The following is a 17,701-nucleotide window of genomic DNA, read 5'->3' on the forward strand; positions in this document are numbered from 1 at the left end:
GATTTCCACCCGGCCGCTGTTACTACTTTGCTGGGCCAAATTGATGCACATGTTGCTCACACTTTACAGGTTAATTGGGCTAAATCGTCCCGAGAAATCGCCTAATAAAAATATTCTGCGATTGGATTCGTATATTCGCGATTGACGATGTATTCGTATCGTCACCCAACCCTAATTCGAATACAATTTATTCCAATACTCTGAAACTCTGAATTGTGTCTGTCTCATTATTTTGTTTAACTGTGTTATAAGTGCTCACCGAAAGATTTCTTTAACAGCAGGCACTGGGGAGGCATTGGGAAGACACTGGGGAGGCACTGGGGAGACATGGGGAAGCACTGGGGAGGCACTGGGGGGACACTGGGCCTGCACTGGGGAGGCACTGGGGAGACACTGGGGAGACACTGGGGAGGCACTGGGAGGGCACTGGGGAGGCACTGGGGAGACACTGGGGAGGCACTGGGGGGGCACTGGGGGGGCACTGGGGAGGCACTGGGGACTGGGGAGGCACTGGGGGGGCACTGGGGAGGCACTGGGGAGACACTGGGGAGGCACTGGGGAGAAACTGCAGCCACTGGGGAGACAATGGGGAGGCACTTGGCGGAAACTGGGCAGACACTGGGGTGACACTGGGGGAGGCACTGGGGAGGTACTGGGGAGGTACTGGACATTTCATATGACACACACTATGATTCACTATCCCCCTCAAAAAGAAAAGAGGGGGGGGGGGGGGGGGGGCGGTTTAAGCTTGGCATGGCGCAATTTATTTCAAGCATGGCGCAGTACCATGCCAACAACATTGTGCAGGAAACCCTGAGTAGCCAATATACAAGCTCACAACGCATTGCGTTGGTGGAAACATTGTGAATATTTGTGAATCATTTTAACAACACAAATCTTGAATGGTGGTCCCTCCCTTCCACCCTGACACAACATATGTTCAGATGAGGGTCCGCAGCCAAATACATGTGGGGAGATCTGACACGAAAAGGTTTGAGAACCAATGCTGTACAAAGTGTAGAAGTGAGCGTAAGAAGCATCTTCAGAGATGAACAGGAGTTGTATGAAAAGACACCTCTGAAACATCCCCACTGCAGCAGCGTCACCATCACCCACGCCAACAAAAACTCAACACACATACAATCTGGGCTTTTTTGACGTGCAGCACTGCAGCATGCACGCACACACACACACAGACACACACACAGACACACACACCCACCCTAAGGTGGGTTGTCCACCTGCCATCATCCGTTGCTATGGTTACAGGGTGTTGAGGACCAGAGACGCGAGAGGGCAACGGAGGACAGGAATGAGCAAAAGAGAGAGCGGGAGGGGGGGAGTGATAAAAAAAGAAGAAAGGGAAGTGTAAAGAGGGGGGAAAAGTCTTGCACAAGCCTTCATTACAGGACTATACCCAGTTATATGGAAGCAAATTGTCTGCTGCACATGCCCAGTGGCACACACTGGACACAGCACACCATTCACCTTCTCTCCCGTTCTCTGCTTACATGCCTAGCCTTCTTAATGTGGGCTGCAGGGACCCCCAGGGGTCCTTGAGGGTCCTCAGCTAAATCATCAATAGTTAATAAGAACCAAATGGACCCTTGGCTTATTTGGTTCTCTTTGTACACTTTCAAGAGTTAATTTATTACTGAGGATTTTCCCAGAGATACAAAATTGTTATCTAATGAGAGCCTGTGATCTTTATCCATGTCAAACTGGGAGTCCTTGAAATTAAAAGACTGAGAATCCCTCTGGCCCCTCCCCCACCCTTTCTCTCTCCATCCTCTCTCTGCTGCAAGAGGGAGGGGCAGAGCAGTGCGGGGGCAGGCGACAGAGGATGATGTCATGGGACTCGGGCTAGCCATGTGCTCACAGCTCACGTGGCTTCTTGTGGAGAGAGATATGCACAGACAGATGGAAGGAGAGAGAAGGATGGAGAGAGAACAGAGGAAATGCACTGTGAGCAAGTCAGTAATTCACGAGGAAATAACCTCACTTTGCATTGGGCTCCGTAGCACCCTCCTGTCGTTCCGTTATTGTCTTATAAAGGACATGTTCAAAGTGCATTAGCTATTACTTAACAGTCAGAATCATCAAATTATTAACTAAATAGCTGAGAGTGCAGCTGCAGTCGTTTGATCCAATCTATTTATGCCCTTCTGATCTGTTTGCCGCTTTAATTTAACCCTGAACCCCCATCTATCCCCACAGATATGCTGTCCATCTTGAAAAACGTAAGATACCAAAGATCAATCTAATGAAACGCTAACGACTCAGTGACAAAAGCTACAAAATGTCACAGCCAACTACTGCCAAGTCACCGTTACACAAGCAACTGAAAAAGGCTAAAGTGTTAAACAGCACAGGGCAGGAATTAGTTTTTTTATTCTATTTCTGTAACAGAGCAAGAATTGTGGAGAGAAGGAGAGTGGATATGGTGAAACAAAAAAATATGATTGAATGACACTTCACTGCGTCACTGGGGCACTGAAAAAGGTTTACGCCAGCCCCACTTTTTAGCATGTCACACCTGACCTGTCACACTGCAATAAGTGTTGCCCATCAGTTTTCAGCTTCATGTCACATGTCACTTCAATTGAAAGTTGCCTTGTTCAACTGTTGCTTTGTTGTGTGAATGCAGCATGAGCATCACAGGTTGAGAAACATTCTATGAAACTTGTACGGCTGTGCCCAACTCAAACCTTTCTGCCTTTCAATATGATTTGACAACTTGTTTATACGTACGTATATAAAGTTCTACAGTGACTGTACTGTATATACTATGCACCACACACACACACACACACACCACTGACCAACAGTCCCCTCCACTTCACTTAGTTTGCAGGACTTGTCATAGTGTTGCTTGAATATGTTAAGAGACTCTGCAACCGGTTTTGATTGAAAAAGAAAGGGGCAGGAGTGTTTGAAGTGACTAGCAAGTCCATATATGGTAGGAACAATGCTTGAGGGCATTGCCAACCAAGGGTAGCAACTAGAGCCCTGCACGGGCCCAAAATATGGGCCCTGGCCCGGTCCGTTATGGTACTGCAGTTTTCCAGCCTGAGCCCGGTCCGAAGCCTGACACCTTTTCTAGTGCATTCACAGTGCGCGCAACAGCTGCTACACTGTCTGTCAATCAGCAGCGCTCTACTCTCACACTGCATGATAGAAAACAAACCCACAATAACAATAAGTCAAGAACACTTGCAGCGGACTGCCGCGCTGCAGAAGCTAGTCCAGTCTGGGTGAAATTCACACCGGAAAAGCCCGGGTCGCAACGGGCTTGCAGGGCTCTAGCAGCAACACAAAACATTTAGCAAAGCACCCAACGATCACACAACAAACTCTATACTAATAGTATGTAAAGACTTTCAAGAGGTTTGGTGACCGCTTTCATTTCAACATCACTGCAGCATTAAGAAAGATATCTCAGAAAGCTACTCTGACCCCTCGCCCTCCACGATCCTGAGAATAAAACAACAACTGAATAGTGTGACTACAGGCCATATAGTCAAACTTTGTAGAATTTGATCCAAGTAATTCTGGGTTTGGGGGAAAGAATAACTGTTTTTTGGGTACCTGTATGTAACGCAAGGCGCTGCGGAGAACACTCAAGTTGGACGTCTTCTTCTCATCCACATTTGGAACATTCTTCTTCAGGGTCTCAAAACACTCCTTCAGGTGTGCTCGTCTGGAGAATGGAAAAGACATAGAAAGAATTGGATAACTGTAAGTCTGGGTGAGTTTCTGGTTACTGGCTACCAACAGCATGCAGGGAACTGATGGCAAGATGGCACCACACATCTCTAAGTTTGTTTCATGTGTCATGTTTGTGGTTTTTACTGTGCTTTGGTTTGAAAGAAAACATTTTCAAGCTAAAAACTACTTTGAAATAAACCAAATGTATGGATTTAAACAACAAAACCCAACGTGATCTTGTATTTATCCTGCAACTGTTGACATCCTGCTCCGTGCTTTACTGTTGTACCTGCCGGTTGCCCACCCCCTCCTCCAGTCTGCTGTCCCTGCTGTGCTCCCTGCCTGTTGCTTTGCTGTTGTTGCCGACAGGTGCATCTCCTCTCTCCACCTGCTACTATGCTAGCTTTCCCATTGTGTGCCTGCTGTCCTGCTGTTAAGTGTATCTCTGTCCCAGGTGCCTCTCCAATACGCGTGTGCACACACACACACACACACACACACACACACACACACACACACACACACACACACACACACACACACACCTGTTGTGCATTCCGTTTTCATAATGGGACCTCCGGCTGGATGTGCACTTGGGGACACAGATCTCTCTGCCGGTTGTGCCAACGTGATTACCAGCACTCTGCCGCGCTGTGAACTGGCTATGCGGAATATTCTTCTTACGCTGACTTTTTCCAACTATGTGAAATGAACCATATGTCTGTTTTGAAAGGATATTTTAAAGTTTAAGAGAATTCTCTCACTGACCGTGTAAATGATCAATCATGTAATGCTACTAGCTAGTTACTAGCTACCTTAGCTCGGAATTTTACCTATGAAATCACGAAAACCTAAACTATCCAAAGAAGTTTTAGAAAGTATTACAATCTTCTTCTGGCTATGTACGCTCTAGTCTAGTGAAACTTCTAACCTACATAAATTGTTAAAGATTCCTGCACTCTGACTCATAAGTCAGCCATGCTTCTTCTGGCTATGTACGCTCTAGTCTAGTGAAACATCTAACCTACATAAATTGTTAAAGATTCCTGCACTCTGACTCATAAGTCAGCCATGCTTAACCGTTTCAATGGGCAATTTATTTCCGTTGGTTTTCTTTAGAATCCTTGTGTCCTGAATGCCTAATTATGTGTGCAAGTTGACAATGCATTCCCTGCCAATATCACATGGAGCTACTATTAATTAAATTGACCATTTCAATTTATATCGTTCTCCATTTATGTCAACAACCTTAGAAAATATGTATTTGGCATTTTCTGTACAGGCCTTTTGACATTCCAGTCTGCAACTGATCAGTTCAGTCCTGCCTGCAGCAACTAAACTTGGTATTAAATATCAACAAAACTAATAGAATGATGCAATCCTGCGGAATTGCGACTGTGGTTACTTGCCATCTCTATAGGAATATTTCTCAATTAGATGAGTTGAGTTGTCCAATCAGATGAGGGCAAAGCGCACAAATGCCTTGGGAAGAGTTCAGAATCACTGGCCAATCGGAGGGGAGAATATAGAGTTATTGCACGATTTCAACGTTTTTATATTATATAAGTGCAATAACAATAGTCTGCTTGCCAATAGACAACCACACTAACTAAACTGTTTTCAAGGTTAAATTTTGCTGAATTTAAATAGTGCCTTTATCCAAAGCGCTTTATAATGAGCATTACATTCACTCATTCCATAAACACATTAGTTTATTGACAGCAGAGGAAGCAAGGTACCTGCTCATTGGGAGCAGTTAGGGGGTAAAGACACTTGCCCAAAGACACTTGGGACACTATTCCTAGGGGAAGTCGGGAACCCAAGTGGCCTCCAGGTGAACTTCTACTTGTGAAATAAATCCTGGCTCTCCTTTAGAGCCATGATGATATACCTTGTGTTGACAAGTTGACGACCTTCTTGTCATTGCAATATTATGGCGACTTGTTGTACATGCGTTCCTATGTGGTCGCTGGACACTTTGTCTCATTGTGACTTGCAATTTGTCACTGGTTGTAAACATCTTCCAATCCACCATATAAAATCCAATTGGCCTTCTCTTTTATGTACCGTACATAGGAAGTATTCAAATTAAATCGAACCGAAAGGGAATTAGAACTTAGAACTTAAGTATTATAAATTGTCTCTATATCAGTAACAGGACTACAACAGTTAATCAAACTAATATATTTAATCAAAACAAAATAAAATAATTGATTTTCAAAAGGCGAAAATAGCACATCTACTGTATAAGCTCTTCAACACTGAAGAGCTCAAGAACCTGATGTTGGATAGGAAATTGTGGAGGGCAGAAATCCAGGAATCCAGAGTTGGTGTTGGCTAGACCTCACTCTCGCAGCATAAGCACACAACGTGTCACGATGCGACGTTGTGAGCTTGTAGATTTGTTTTGCCCTTTTCTGCTCATTTTGTGTGTACAAATAGTGCTTAATCAGACTAGTCCATTCTAAATATCTTTTTCACTTTTTTCGCTTCTCAATTATTTATTTAATAGAAAAGGTCATCAATAAAATAACCACTAAGAAGATAATTGACACCTGTAGCCCTAATATCACATTTATTTATTATGTATGTGTTATTTTCTTTTTATGAATCCCAACTGTATCCGTTTTTATGCAGTCCTCTTGGTTAGGTTTCTCTTAAAAAAAAGGTTTAGAATTCTTTGCCAGGTTAAATAAAGGTTTAATAAATAACCTGATAATTTGCTTTAATGTTTGTCCATGAGTCAGCAGAAATACACTGGTGTTACATTGTGACTCACCTGTTCTTCTCCAGCTTGTTGTGAACCTCTCTGGTACCAGCTCTGTAATCATACACACCCACAGACACGTCAAGATACAATAAGCTAACTTTTTCCTACTAATGCATTTTATTTTTGACATACATTCCTTATCCCCAGTCCATAAAACCACCCAAATGTTATGAAACATTAGTTAAATCTAACTGTGCCCATTTCATCATGCCAAGCCTAATCAACTGGTTTTATAGCCAACATTTTGTCAAGAATACAATACACATACACTAACCCTCCAGGTCGCCTCTTCCCGTCTATGGACCGCATGTCGTCCACCATCAACCCGTTGGTTCGTGGCTGAGGGGAACCAGGGGTCGGGGCTTGCTGGGGGAGCAGTGCATGCTGGGAGGCCGGCGTGGTTGCGGCAATTGGCGAGGTGTACGGGATCTGAACCTGAGGCTGCATGGGCATGGTGGGCTTTACATCGACGGCCAGCGGCGGCGAGCTAGGTTCCACCTTCACCTGGGGAGCACACAGGAGGTGTCGGGGAGCAGTCTGCTGGGGAGGGGAGGAGTGGCCGTTTTTGATCGGCGCGGAGCTGTGGACCGCTGTGGCCACGGTTATGGGGCCAGTGAACGGGAGGGGAGGGACCGATGAAGTGGCCGTGACCACGGGAACCATGGGGATGACGGTGATGGGCACATGGGAAGGCGGGAGGGGTGGCGGAGGAGGAGGCGGGACAGGAGGTGCGGGACAGGGGTGCCGCGGTTGTTGTTGTTGCTGTTGCGGTAGTGGTGGCTGATGCCGGTGATGGCCATCGCCCCAGATTACGTGGTTGGGTCTGATTGTTTGGGCTGTCAGGGTCGCCGCCACCTCCATGCGCCTGGACTCCTCCCGGCCGAGGAGCTCCTTCTCTCTGCGCTGATCCTCCTCTGTGAGAAGACATGGGATGAGGTCAGAGGTCAGAGGGATGTAGAGCAGGGAGCCACAACAATATAAAGGAAAGATACAGTATAGTCTCTGTTGGGCAGAAACCTTCTATCGCCATATTTCGTAAATAAATGCCCTACTTCGTAGTACAAGCAGATCTAGAAGCTCATAACACGACTATATTTAAGGTCACATTCACACCAGAGAGCTTTGCTGCGATTAAAACGAATCCTGCTGCACATTTTCAGAAAGTGCACTTCGTTTGGCAGGTGTGAAGGCTCATTCAAATCCTAATGCGTATCAAAGAACCGCATTCTACTCGGGCGTTTCGCTTCGCTTCCAATCGCACTTGATTACGATTCGGTGCAGGTGTGAATGCAATCCGCAGTAAATAAAGGAAATTAAGCAAACAATGTGGCGGGTGAGGAGCTGAACACAGTTGGAGACGGAGAAGGCATATTTTACGCAGCACAAAGATGTCCGTTACCGTGGATAGACGTGGTCGAATGAGGAGACTGAAGCCCTGATCGAAATGAGGACGAGTACATTAATCAATTGCTTAAGAAAACACATAAAAACACTGCAGTGTATTATAGCCTACAGAATATTTTGTCTGTCTGTGCGTGCCGTAAACATGGAGTGCTGTCACTGTGTGGGGACTGGGGAGTAGGGACTTTCATCTCGATAAACTTGTAAACATTTTGCGCTGCTGTCTGTTATATCAGTGCGCTCAGCGCTGTGCCTCCATGCCCAAAAGAACAATGCGTGGCTGCATGCGTATAGTGAGAGAGCGAGAGAGAGAGGGGGGGGGGGGGGGTCCAGTCCCAAACGGCAAGACACATGAGTATATGAGTATAATTTATCACCATAGATTTCACTGTGTAGGCTAGTTTATGAATGGAACAAATTGATAAAGGTCCCCCCTGCTGCGTTTCCAATTGCTGCGGATGACAGTGTGAAGGCAAACCGCAGCAAATTAAATATGCAACAATCCCAATATCTCCGCCCCTATGCATCGAGTCTACCGAAGTATTAGGTGGGAATGTGACCTAAAACATAATTAAGTGGTGAAGTGTGTCTGTGAGTTTTATAATGATTTAACCTAAAAGTATTAACAAGATTGTGAGTAAATAATAAAAACCACATTGGATCCACTGGAACACATGTTCTTTTCTCCTTTTCCTGACCGTTTTGGACATACACCACCAGACACCGAAAGCAATGATAAGAAGGTGGATGGGGGTCAGATAATAATCATCATCTAACATGGGCAGATAACAGGTCAATTGTATGTGCTGCATTCTGACTCAGATTGAATTGTTGGTGTAAGGCAGTGGTTCCCAAAGTGGGGTCCGGGGTCTGTAACCCTGAGAGTGTACAAATGGAACCAAATGGACCCATGTAAACATGTTCTCTTATGGGGGTCCCTGGTATATCTTTTCTAATGGGGGTCTGCAGGCTAATGAGTGTCATTTTGGGGGTCCTTGACATGAAAACGTTTGGGAACCACTAGTGTAAGGAGCCTTGCATCCAGAGCAGAGCCTACTTTAAGTCAGTGTATAAAATGGTTATGCATGCAACCCATCTTAACCTACTGAAGGTTTTTCAGGAGCAATTACTACCAAGCCAGCAACCAGCCCAGCAACAGTTGTTGGTCTGTGCTCAGGAGGATGAGGAGCAGAGAGAGCAGTCGTTCCCCACCGAGGTCACCAAGCCCAGTGCAGTGGACCTCTCTCATCTCCAGCCTGACCAGCAGGAGGAGATGAGAGCAATGCTGGACCCTCAGCTGTTCCAAGAAAAGCCTGGCTTTACAACACTGGCACAGCACAAGGTATACCTAAAAACGGATGCTACACCCCGCCGGAAGTGCTACAGGATCCCGGAACGTATAGTGCCCAAACTTAAGGAGGAGATTGAACTGATGCTGCAAATGGGCATAATTGAAACATCGAACAGTGAGTGGTGTAGCCCTTATTGTGTTGGTGCCAAAAAAGGATGGCTCCCTGAGATTTTGTATTGATTTCAGGTACCTCAATTCAGTGTCTAAGATGGAAGCCTATCCCATGCCCAAGATTGATGAGTTGCTGGAGCGGGTGGGGGACGCCGCATTTATCTCCACACTTGACTTAAGCAAGGGGTATTGGCAACTTGCCCTGGCACCTGAGACCAAGGAGCTGACAGCATTTACGACACCATATGGTATGTTTCAATTCAAAGTGATGCCGTTTGGCCTACAGGGGGCACCAGTACTGAGGGACGTGCCGGAGTTTGCAGCAGCATACTTGGATGATTGTGTCATTTTTTTCCCCAGACGTGGAAGGAACATGTGGCTCATCTGCAAGAGGTCCTCCACCTGATTAAAAGGGCGGGGCTCACCATCAATCCACGCAGGTGTGCATTGGCACAGAAACAGGTGGAGTATCTAGGCCATATTGTTGGACAGGGGGTAATCAAACCTCGAGTGGGGAAAGTGGATGCCATCCATTCATACCCCACCCCCACCACTAAGAAGAAGGTTCGGGGGTTCCTAGGGCTGGTAGGGTGGTATCGGAAATTCATACCCCATTGTTCAGAGAGGGCAGCTATTCTCTCTGACCTCACTAAAGACTCAGCCCCAAACAAGGTGAGAGGGACGGATGAGTGTGAGCGAGCGTTCAAAGATCTAAAGAATGCCATTACAAATGAGACTGTTCTCCACACTCCTGACTTTGCCCGACCATTCACACTACAGACAGATGCCTCAGGTGTCGGCCTTGGGGCAGTGCTTCTGCAAGAAGTGGAGGGAGAGAGCCGTCCACTGCTGTTCCTGAGCCGCAAGCTAGAGGACCGAGAGACAAGGTACTCGACAGTGGAGAAGGAGTGCCTGGCCATGAAGTGGGCCATTGAATCACTGAAATACTATTTGCTGGGCCGGCACTTTCTCCTTGAGACTGATCATAGGGCTCTACAGTGGCTGAACAGGATGAGGGACTCGAACACACGTCTCACTGGGTGGTACCTGGCCTTGCAACCCTATGACTTCACAGTTCAGTATCGACCAGGGAAGGCCAACCTGGTGGCCGACTGTCTCTCACGGGTACATGAGGGCTGAGGTACTGTACTCTTGGGAGAGGGGGGAGGAAATGTAACGGCGGACGCCGTTACTATACCTAATGCAGATGCTAACACAATTCTACATGTATGGTATAATGTAAATAAGGACACAAATTGTAACAAATGCATTTATTGAAGTTAAGGGGGGGTGCGGGCAGCTCAAGGTTATACATGGGGGACAATGAGTTGTCGGTGATTCGTTGAAGTGGCGGATCTCCTCATACACCTACAAATGAACAGATATAAGGCACATTAGTTTAGGAATAAAGAGGACAGCATACTTTCTAATTGACCAGTATAATGAGAAGACTTGTGAAGAAGGAATGGAAATCTCTGATGTCTAAACTTACCTCTGTTTACTCTCATCCTCCTCTCAGGGTGGTGTTCGGGCAAATGAGTTCCCTCCGGGTATAGGCACCCCTTTTATAGTTCCGGGAGGGACCAAGTGGGAAATGGATAGCAGGGGGGATTGGGATGGACTATAATGAATGTAATCCTGTATGTGTTGTGTATATATTTCTATGCTAACTACTAACTGTGAATAGGTATTGAGGGTGCATATACATGGAGTAAGTTTATATAAAATGGCATTGTGTGATTCTAAGAGTGGGGAATATTGTTATTGGTACCTGGGAAATGGTATGGGCTAACCAGATAATGGACTGCCCTATAAAAGGCAGTCAGTTGTCTTTAACCCGAGATATGACAGGTTGTCTTGCATATGACTGTCAAAGTGATTGAGAAACAATGGAAGAAATAAAGCCTTATTGAAGGTGCCCTGGACTGGTCTCTATTCATTTGTTGCCTTGGCCGCTCGACACTCTCACAAAACCATTTCATCCATTATGGAGGATCCTCAGTCCAGCCACCAATCTTAATTATTATGATTCTAATTCATATTCTACACCTATAGGAACAACTCATGGTAAGAAAATGTACATTTCATACGCACACGCACGCACGCACACACACACACACACACACACACACACACACACAGGAGGCAGACAGCAGATACAGACAGGAGTGGAGAGAGAGAACATGTCTGCCTGTGCCTCTTTAACCAGAGAAACCCTCTTGCTGCCTGGACCATTCATTCGACGTGCGTGCCTGCAACGAACCCCAGCCTGTGATAGGCTGCTTGGTTGAATGGGCAGGGCCGGTTGTCAGGGAGCCACTCAGCTGCGTCAGCTAGACTTGGCGCCACGGCAACATATACAGCGCGTCACTGTACAGCGTGTGTACAGAGAGACATGCTTACATGCAGTGTAACCAAGTGCATGTATTTCCATTTTTCAATACTTTTACTTCTACTCCACTACATTTCAGAGGCAAATATTATACGTTATACTCAACAAAAACTATTTTAAATCTTGACTTTCTAGTTACTTTGTAGATTTTGATTATTATAAAACATGATTGTCAACCCTATATACACTTCGGCTATATGAAAATAGTCGTGGCGCGTTGTAAGCTTGTAGATCAGCCATTTTCAAAAGATTTGTATACATTTCGAAAACTTGTTAAATAGGACATTCTGCATATACTAGTATACCAGTACTTCCAAGTATACCTTGATGCCAATACTTTGATACTTTTACTCAAGTAAGTTTTGAATACATGAATACATACACTTCTTGTACTTGTAACAGAGTATTTCCACATTGTGATATTGATACTTAAATACTACTACTACTTAAATAGAAAGTATTCTTTCTATTCCACAGCTTTACTCGCAGCCAGGCGCACACAGAGGGGTGAATGAAATTCTGGGGCCCTCCATGTCAACATATCACACCGTTTCCTCAAGTTAAACACAATATTCCATAAATATATTAATTAGGGCTGAAGCTATCGATTATTTCCTTCACAGCGATTATTATATTGATTACTTTTTCGATTAAGCTAGTAATAACCGATAAATGATCGGGAACGGGATTCTTTTGTTGTTTTTTATGATTGCTTCTTACAACAAATCAATTAACCACTGACGTCCTATTTTAGACTTTGTCACACAACAGTGGTGATGTGGCCTTTTAGATCATCTTATTTCACTATTTGATAATTGATAGGGATCAATAATAATTGATCATTGTCAATTATCAATTAAATAATTGTTTATTAATTATTAATAAACAATTATTTTAATAAATGATCAATATTTTTTTATAAAATATTAAATCTACTAGTTTGATTAATTATAGCACTCATATGTTCAATTAATATTATTGAGCAATAATCTATAAACCAGAAAATCTTTTCCAAGGAAATCAAACACACACACACACACACACACACACACACACTCAAGGGTCCTTAGTTACTATGACTACAGTTATATTCCCATGGATTCATTCCTGAGACCCACACAGCCCATAGCAGCTACTGCCAGTACAGTATAACACACAGCAAAGTACAATCATGTAACACAACTGTCATAAATGTGTGTTGTTGATTAAAATGCTAGTTATTGACAGAATATCTCCCCCTAACTGACAGCATGTGGGATTATGATCATAATTGCCTAGCCTGAACACAAGTTCACCTAAATATGGCCACCACCCAAAAGACTGGACATGAGTGAAATAACACAAGTGACCCAGCTACCATTATTTGTGCAAGGAGCTAAAAACTATGTTAAGGGGATTACACATCATTTTGTATTACAAATGAACTGCTTCAATCTTAAAAATTTTAAATATGAAAATTTTGACCTACGATGAAAGCAGGAATAGCTGGTCTTTGATCTACAAGAGCACAGCGCATCAAGTGTTTGTGAGCTTTCTATTCTTTTTACATTTTATGATATGAATCATGTAATCTGAGCGCACTTCTAGTATGTCTAGTCAAATATACAATAATAATCTAGTGCAGCAGACACCCAGAAATAGACATCATTCACATTCATATGGTCTTTCTCTCTTGCTTCACACAGCACAGCAGGCATTTGACTCTAGTTTAGACATTAACATTCCCATATTATGTCATCCTTTTTTCCTAATGACACATGGATTCACTTTGCATCAAAGCATGCAGACTAGGAAAATACAGTGCATGTTAATGACCTCTTTTGTGTGCATTTCTGTGGATTAGAGTTGGTCTCTCTAGCTCTTCCCAGAGTGTCCTTCCCTTGACTCGCACAAACACACACAATTCAGCCATGCTCTAGTTTGGAAATGCATGCAAACGTAAATTACATAACTCCTGCATTGACGGAGGGAAGGGGCGGGGGAGAAAGAATTGTGGTGGTGGTGGTAGTGGTGTGTATGTATGTGTGTGTGTGTGTGTGTGTGTGTGTGTGTGTGTGTGTGTGTGTGTGTGTGGGGGGGGGGGGGGGGTTGTATGTGTGTGTGTGGGGGCTGCCCTACTTCCCCCCTCTCCCCGTGACCCGCCGCTGTCAGCGGTGGGGAGGGGGGGGGGGGGTACAATGCACGTGGTTGTCGAGGGCGGGCCCAAGCACGCACAGAGTACTTTGTTGCCTTTAAGAGGTCGGAAGGCAACTTGCATTATGCATATGCATTGCATGATTTGTAACGTAAATGTATAATAAAACGCTTAATTTAAAAAAAAATGAAATTTAGCAGTGGCTGTTAAGAATTAAATAAAGAATAATAAGTTGATAACTGTGACTATTTAAGCTATGCTTACTAGTCTGGATGATGATGAGTCATCATCATTGATGACATATGTCATCATGTCAGTCATAACCAATGCTATAACCTACGTATATAAAATAACAATCCAATATTTCATAGCCTCGGCTGAGTCGGCTCGTGTTGAACGTTGTGCTCAGAGAGTCAAATGGACCCGAAAGAAGCACAAGTCTTGTGAAGGCAAAAACACACCCTGTGTGCCAAGCACGCGGTATGTAAGTGGGGGTGTAGATTATCTGACACGTCATCAGAAGGGAGAGACAAAAAGAAGCCCAGTTCCCTTTTCCAGTATCTTGTTGGTACTGTTGATTATTTATAAACTGCCCGAGGGTGAAACCGGGGGGACTGCAGGTCACATAACGCATTTTACCTTTCACTATCACTTAGTTTAAATCGACATCAAATAGATACACGCGTGCGCGTCAAAGCGAGAGCAAGGGGGGGACCCGCCCCGGTGTGTCATAAGATAGCAGAGCAGAGCCATGTCAGCCAGGGCATTACATAAAGAGAGCAGTCTCTCCTGCCACCGCCCTACCACCCCCACGACGGACTGAATGAGAGAGTGGGTCAGTAGGACTCCAAAGGGGCCCATTCTTTCTTCATGAAAACCGCCTGGGGGATGTGCGTCAACAAGGACCAAAAAAGTGTGTTTATCATTAACTAATGGCTACTACTGAGGTTTCATTACTGCTAGTACAGGGTAGTTAATGTCAGGGCAGGGAGGGAAGGTGGGGACACTTGTGTAACAAAGTTACCGCGACGGAACGTAACCTAAAACCCCAGCAACAGTGCGCAGGAGCGGGCAACGTGCCGTGGTGTGTGTGTGTGTGTGTGTGTCTGTCAGCGGACTGTTCAGTTCACATACACCACACACGCACGCACGCGCAGCAGAAATAAATAGTTTGAAAAATAATAAACTTTTGGGGCCATTTCCGCATTTGGAATAGGCCAGGTAAACGGACATAATAACTAATGGACAGGTTGAGTATGTTGTTGACGCAGCACCGGAGGCTTCCGCTCTCCTCCACTAGGCGGGTCAGTTGAAATGCATGACCAGTAGCGACTGACTGGGACGGGCTCGTTTCCCCCCAAAACTTTCAGGTTCGGGATTCGACCGCTGCAGCTGATCAACGGTTCTGTCTAGTAGCCTCCGCCCGGGTCAGGGTGGTGCTCCTGCTCCGACTTACCACGTGTTGTCTGTTGTTGCTGGGCTTGCCATTCCAGATATCTGGCCGCCTCCAGCAGAGTATCGATGCTCATCGCGCGTCCCTCACGGTAGGCGACCCGGTTCCCCGGGACGGAAGGAAGCAAGAGAAACGGGCGGGTGTTTTTTTAGTCTCCAGCGAGGCCCGGTGTGCACGATCAACCCGCACGCACGCGTCGATCGTTCCTCCCTCTTTCTCCTCGAAAAGGGACCGAAAAAATCAATTGGAGAAACCGAAGGTAATTCCTCTGCATACGTAAAAGATGATTGCAACAAGATGGCGATGCGACCACGGGAATACACACAAAACAAGGCGAGTCGTATTCTAGGCAAGCCCCGCCCCCAGGGCTTTAGCCCCGCCCTTCTTACTACGACCTTCGGCAAAACACGGCTGACATTGGCTGCGTGGTGGCACGGATTGTCTTCAGCATCTTGAATCTGAATCAGTGATCATTCATCCCATCCTGATCCCATCACAGTTCAGTTTGATATGCATTAGGCCCCAGCCTGGTGCCCCCAGACCCGCATTTTGATACGATTGATTTTCATCTAGCCGTGTTGTTAATTTAACTCAACAGAGCTAAGCACTTTGTTTCAGATGATCAATCATTTAGAAGATGCTAGACCCCATGAAGGTCCAGCCTAGAACCTCTGGCCTGGACCTATATTTATACTCTAAGGCCTGGACCCTACTCGAACTAAACGTGTTGTGACTCGTGTAGCACGATGTCACATCAGTAGTTTATCTAGCTTTGTTATTTTGTTCCCTGTCCCTTTGACATTTTTTGACTCAGACGTTTATTTGTATAATGCCTTTCAAAACAAAGTTACAATGTGCTTTACATAGCAAAGTTAAAAGCAGAAAACAACAAAGTACTGCTATAATTACTTAAGTCAGACACATTCAAATTAGAGCAGTCATAGGCAAATAATACACTTGACCTATGTTTCAGAAGTTCTGTGGTGGGAAATGTAGAGCTCTCTTTTTCAGCATGTGAGGGAAAAAGTCTCCAAGGAAAACAAAACACGTACGTGGGATCCATTCCCAAATTCATTCGCCGGGGTTTGTATGCAGCCGCGCAGGGCCGCAGTGCATTCAGACATGTCTGTGCGTGCGGACCAATGAGCGTGCAGAACAACAAGGCATGGTGCTGGTCCACATGGGCACCCGCCCGGCCCGACACTGACTCATTTGCATGGCGAGAGCGTGACTGGCCACCCTGCTGTCTCGGGATCCCACCTGTCAATCAAACCATGACGAGGGCGTGGTTTACCAGCCTGCATTCATGGCTGTGTTATTATGCATTACGTGCCACAACTCAACTGTGATGTCTTTACACTAGCCGTGTTTTTTGGGGGTTGGTTCTCAAAACATGTTCACCATGTCAAGGGTCCCCAGATTGATATAGGCTATTTGGCCTCCGACCCCTATTTGAAAAGATGACGATGCCTGTTGTGTTCAAAAACTAAAACAAACAAAAACCTGAAACTTTTTTTGATCGCAACTTTTACAAGCTTTTCTAATTTCCACAAATTTGCAGATCTGCAAGCTCACAACGCGATCGTTATTGCATTGTGAGCTTGTAGATAATCTATTTTCAATAAAGCCAAAGTATACAAATACTAGGTATGGTGTGGTTAAACTGTTCCTCATTTTGCTGGGGACCTCCTGGGAACCACCACAAGGACCCACTTTGAGAACCACGTTGCTTTTACGGATATATCATGCAAGGTCTGAATGAATTTCATCAGTGGAATTGCATTACTAGCATGACCCAAGCTGTTCCCTAGCAACTTGCTAGGAAACAGCTTGGGTCCAAGTTTAGTCAACTACTGATATTCAGATATCAACAGAATGGACTCATGTAGGCTACGTCGTAGACTATTTTATGTTGTCAGTTTATTACTATAGATATATATATAACTATTAAATACACAAACTAAAACACAATATTCAAGAAATTATAAAATGAATAATGCTGGTGAACACATCAAAACAAATATGTTTACATATAAGGACATAGGACAATATAAGGACACATTTGCACTGGCTGTAGCTTTGAAGGTGGTTGGCTTATAAGGGCTATAACTATAACTTTAACTGTATTGTTCACCATTGTATTTGTTATAGTTGTGGTCCTAACTGCCGTGTTCAATTATGTCAGTCCTCTTCCCTCAGAGAATGTCGAGATACATGCCATGAAATGACTGCCAGTTGGTTTCTCAGTGTGTAATGTGATTGAGTGAGAGGCAGTGACAGGCTGACACATGGTACATTAGCAAGGTAAACATTCCAGGAGCGCCTCCCTAGACCTCTGTGATTTATGTTTTGTATGTAGCAGATACTTCTATCTGCAGGGC

General features: G+C 44.9%; 1 protein-coding gene across 2 annotated transcripts in view; it reads right to left on the reverse strand.

Annotated features, from left to right (window-relative positions):
- Positions 1–15,663, reverse strand: part of mntb (MAX network transcriptional repressor b) — a 35,993-nt gene extending 20,330 nt beyond the window's left edge. Inside the window, exons 1-4 of one of the 2 annotated variants that reach the window (XM_083771563.1) lie at positions 15,324–15,663; positions 6,753–7,392; positions 6,488–6,529; positions 3,589–3,700 (exon numbers count right to left, since the gene is read on the reverse strand). In XM_083771563.1, coding sequence (XP_083627689.1) covers positions 3,589–3,700; positions 6,488–6,529; positions 6,753–7,392; positions 15,324–15,396 — 867 coding nt within the window. In that variant the 5' untranslated portion in view covers positions 15,397–15,663. Of the gene's footprint in view, positions 1–3,588; positions 3,701–6,487; positions 6,530–6,746; positions 7,393–15,323 lie in introns of both variants that reach the window. The other variant, XM_083771562.1, reaches the window with a different exon arrangement.
- Between the last annotated feature and the right edge of the window lie 2,038 nt (positions 15,664–17,701).

Source organism: Protomyctophum parallelum, assembly GCF_964188405.1.
Source record: "Protomyctophum parallelum genome assembly, chromosome: 1".
Taxonomy (NCBI): Eukaryota; Metazoa; Chordata; class Actinopteri; order Myctophiformes; family Myctophidae; genus Protomyctophum; species Protomyctophum parallelum.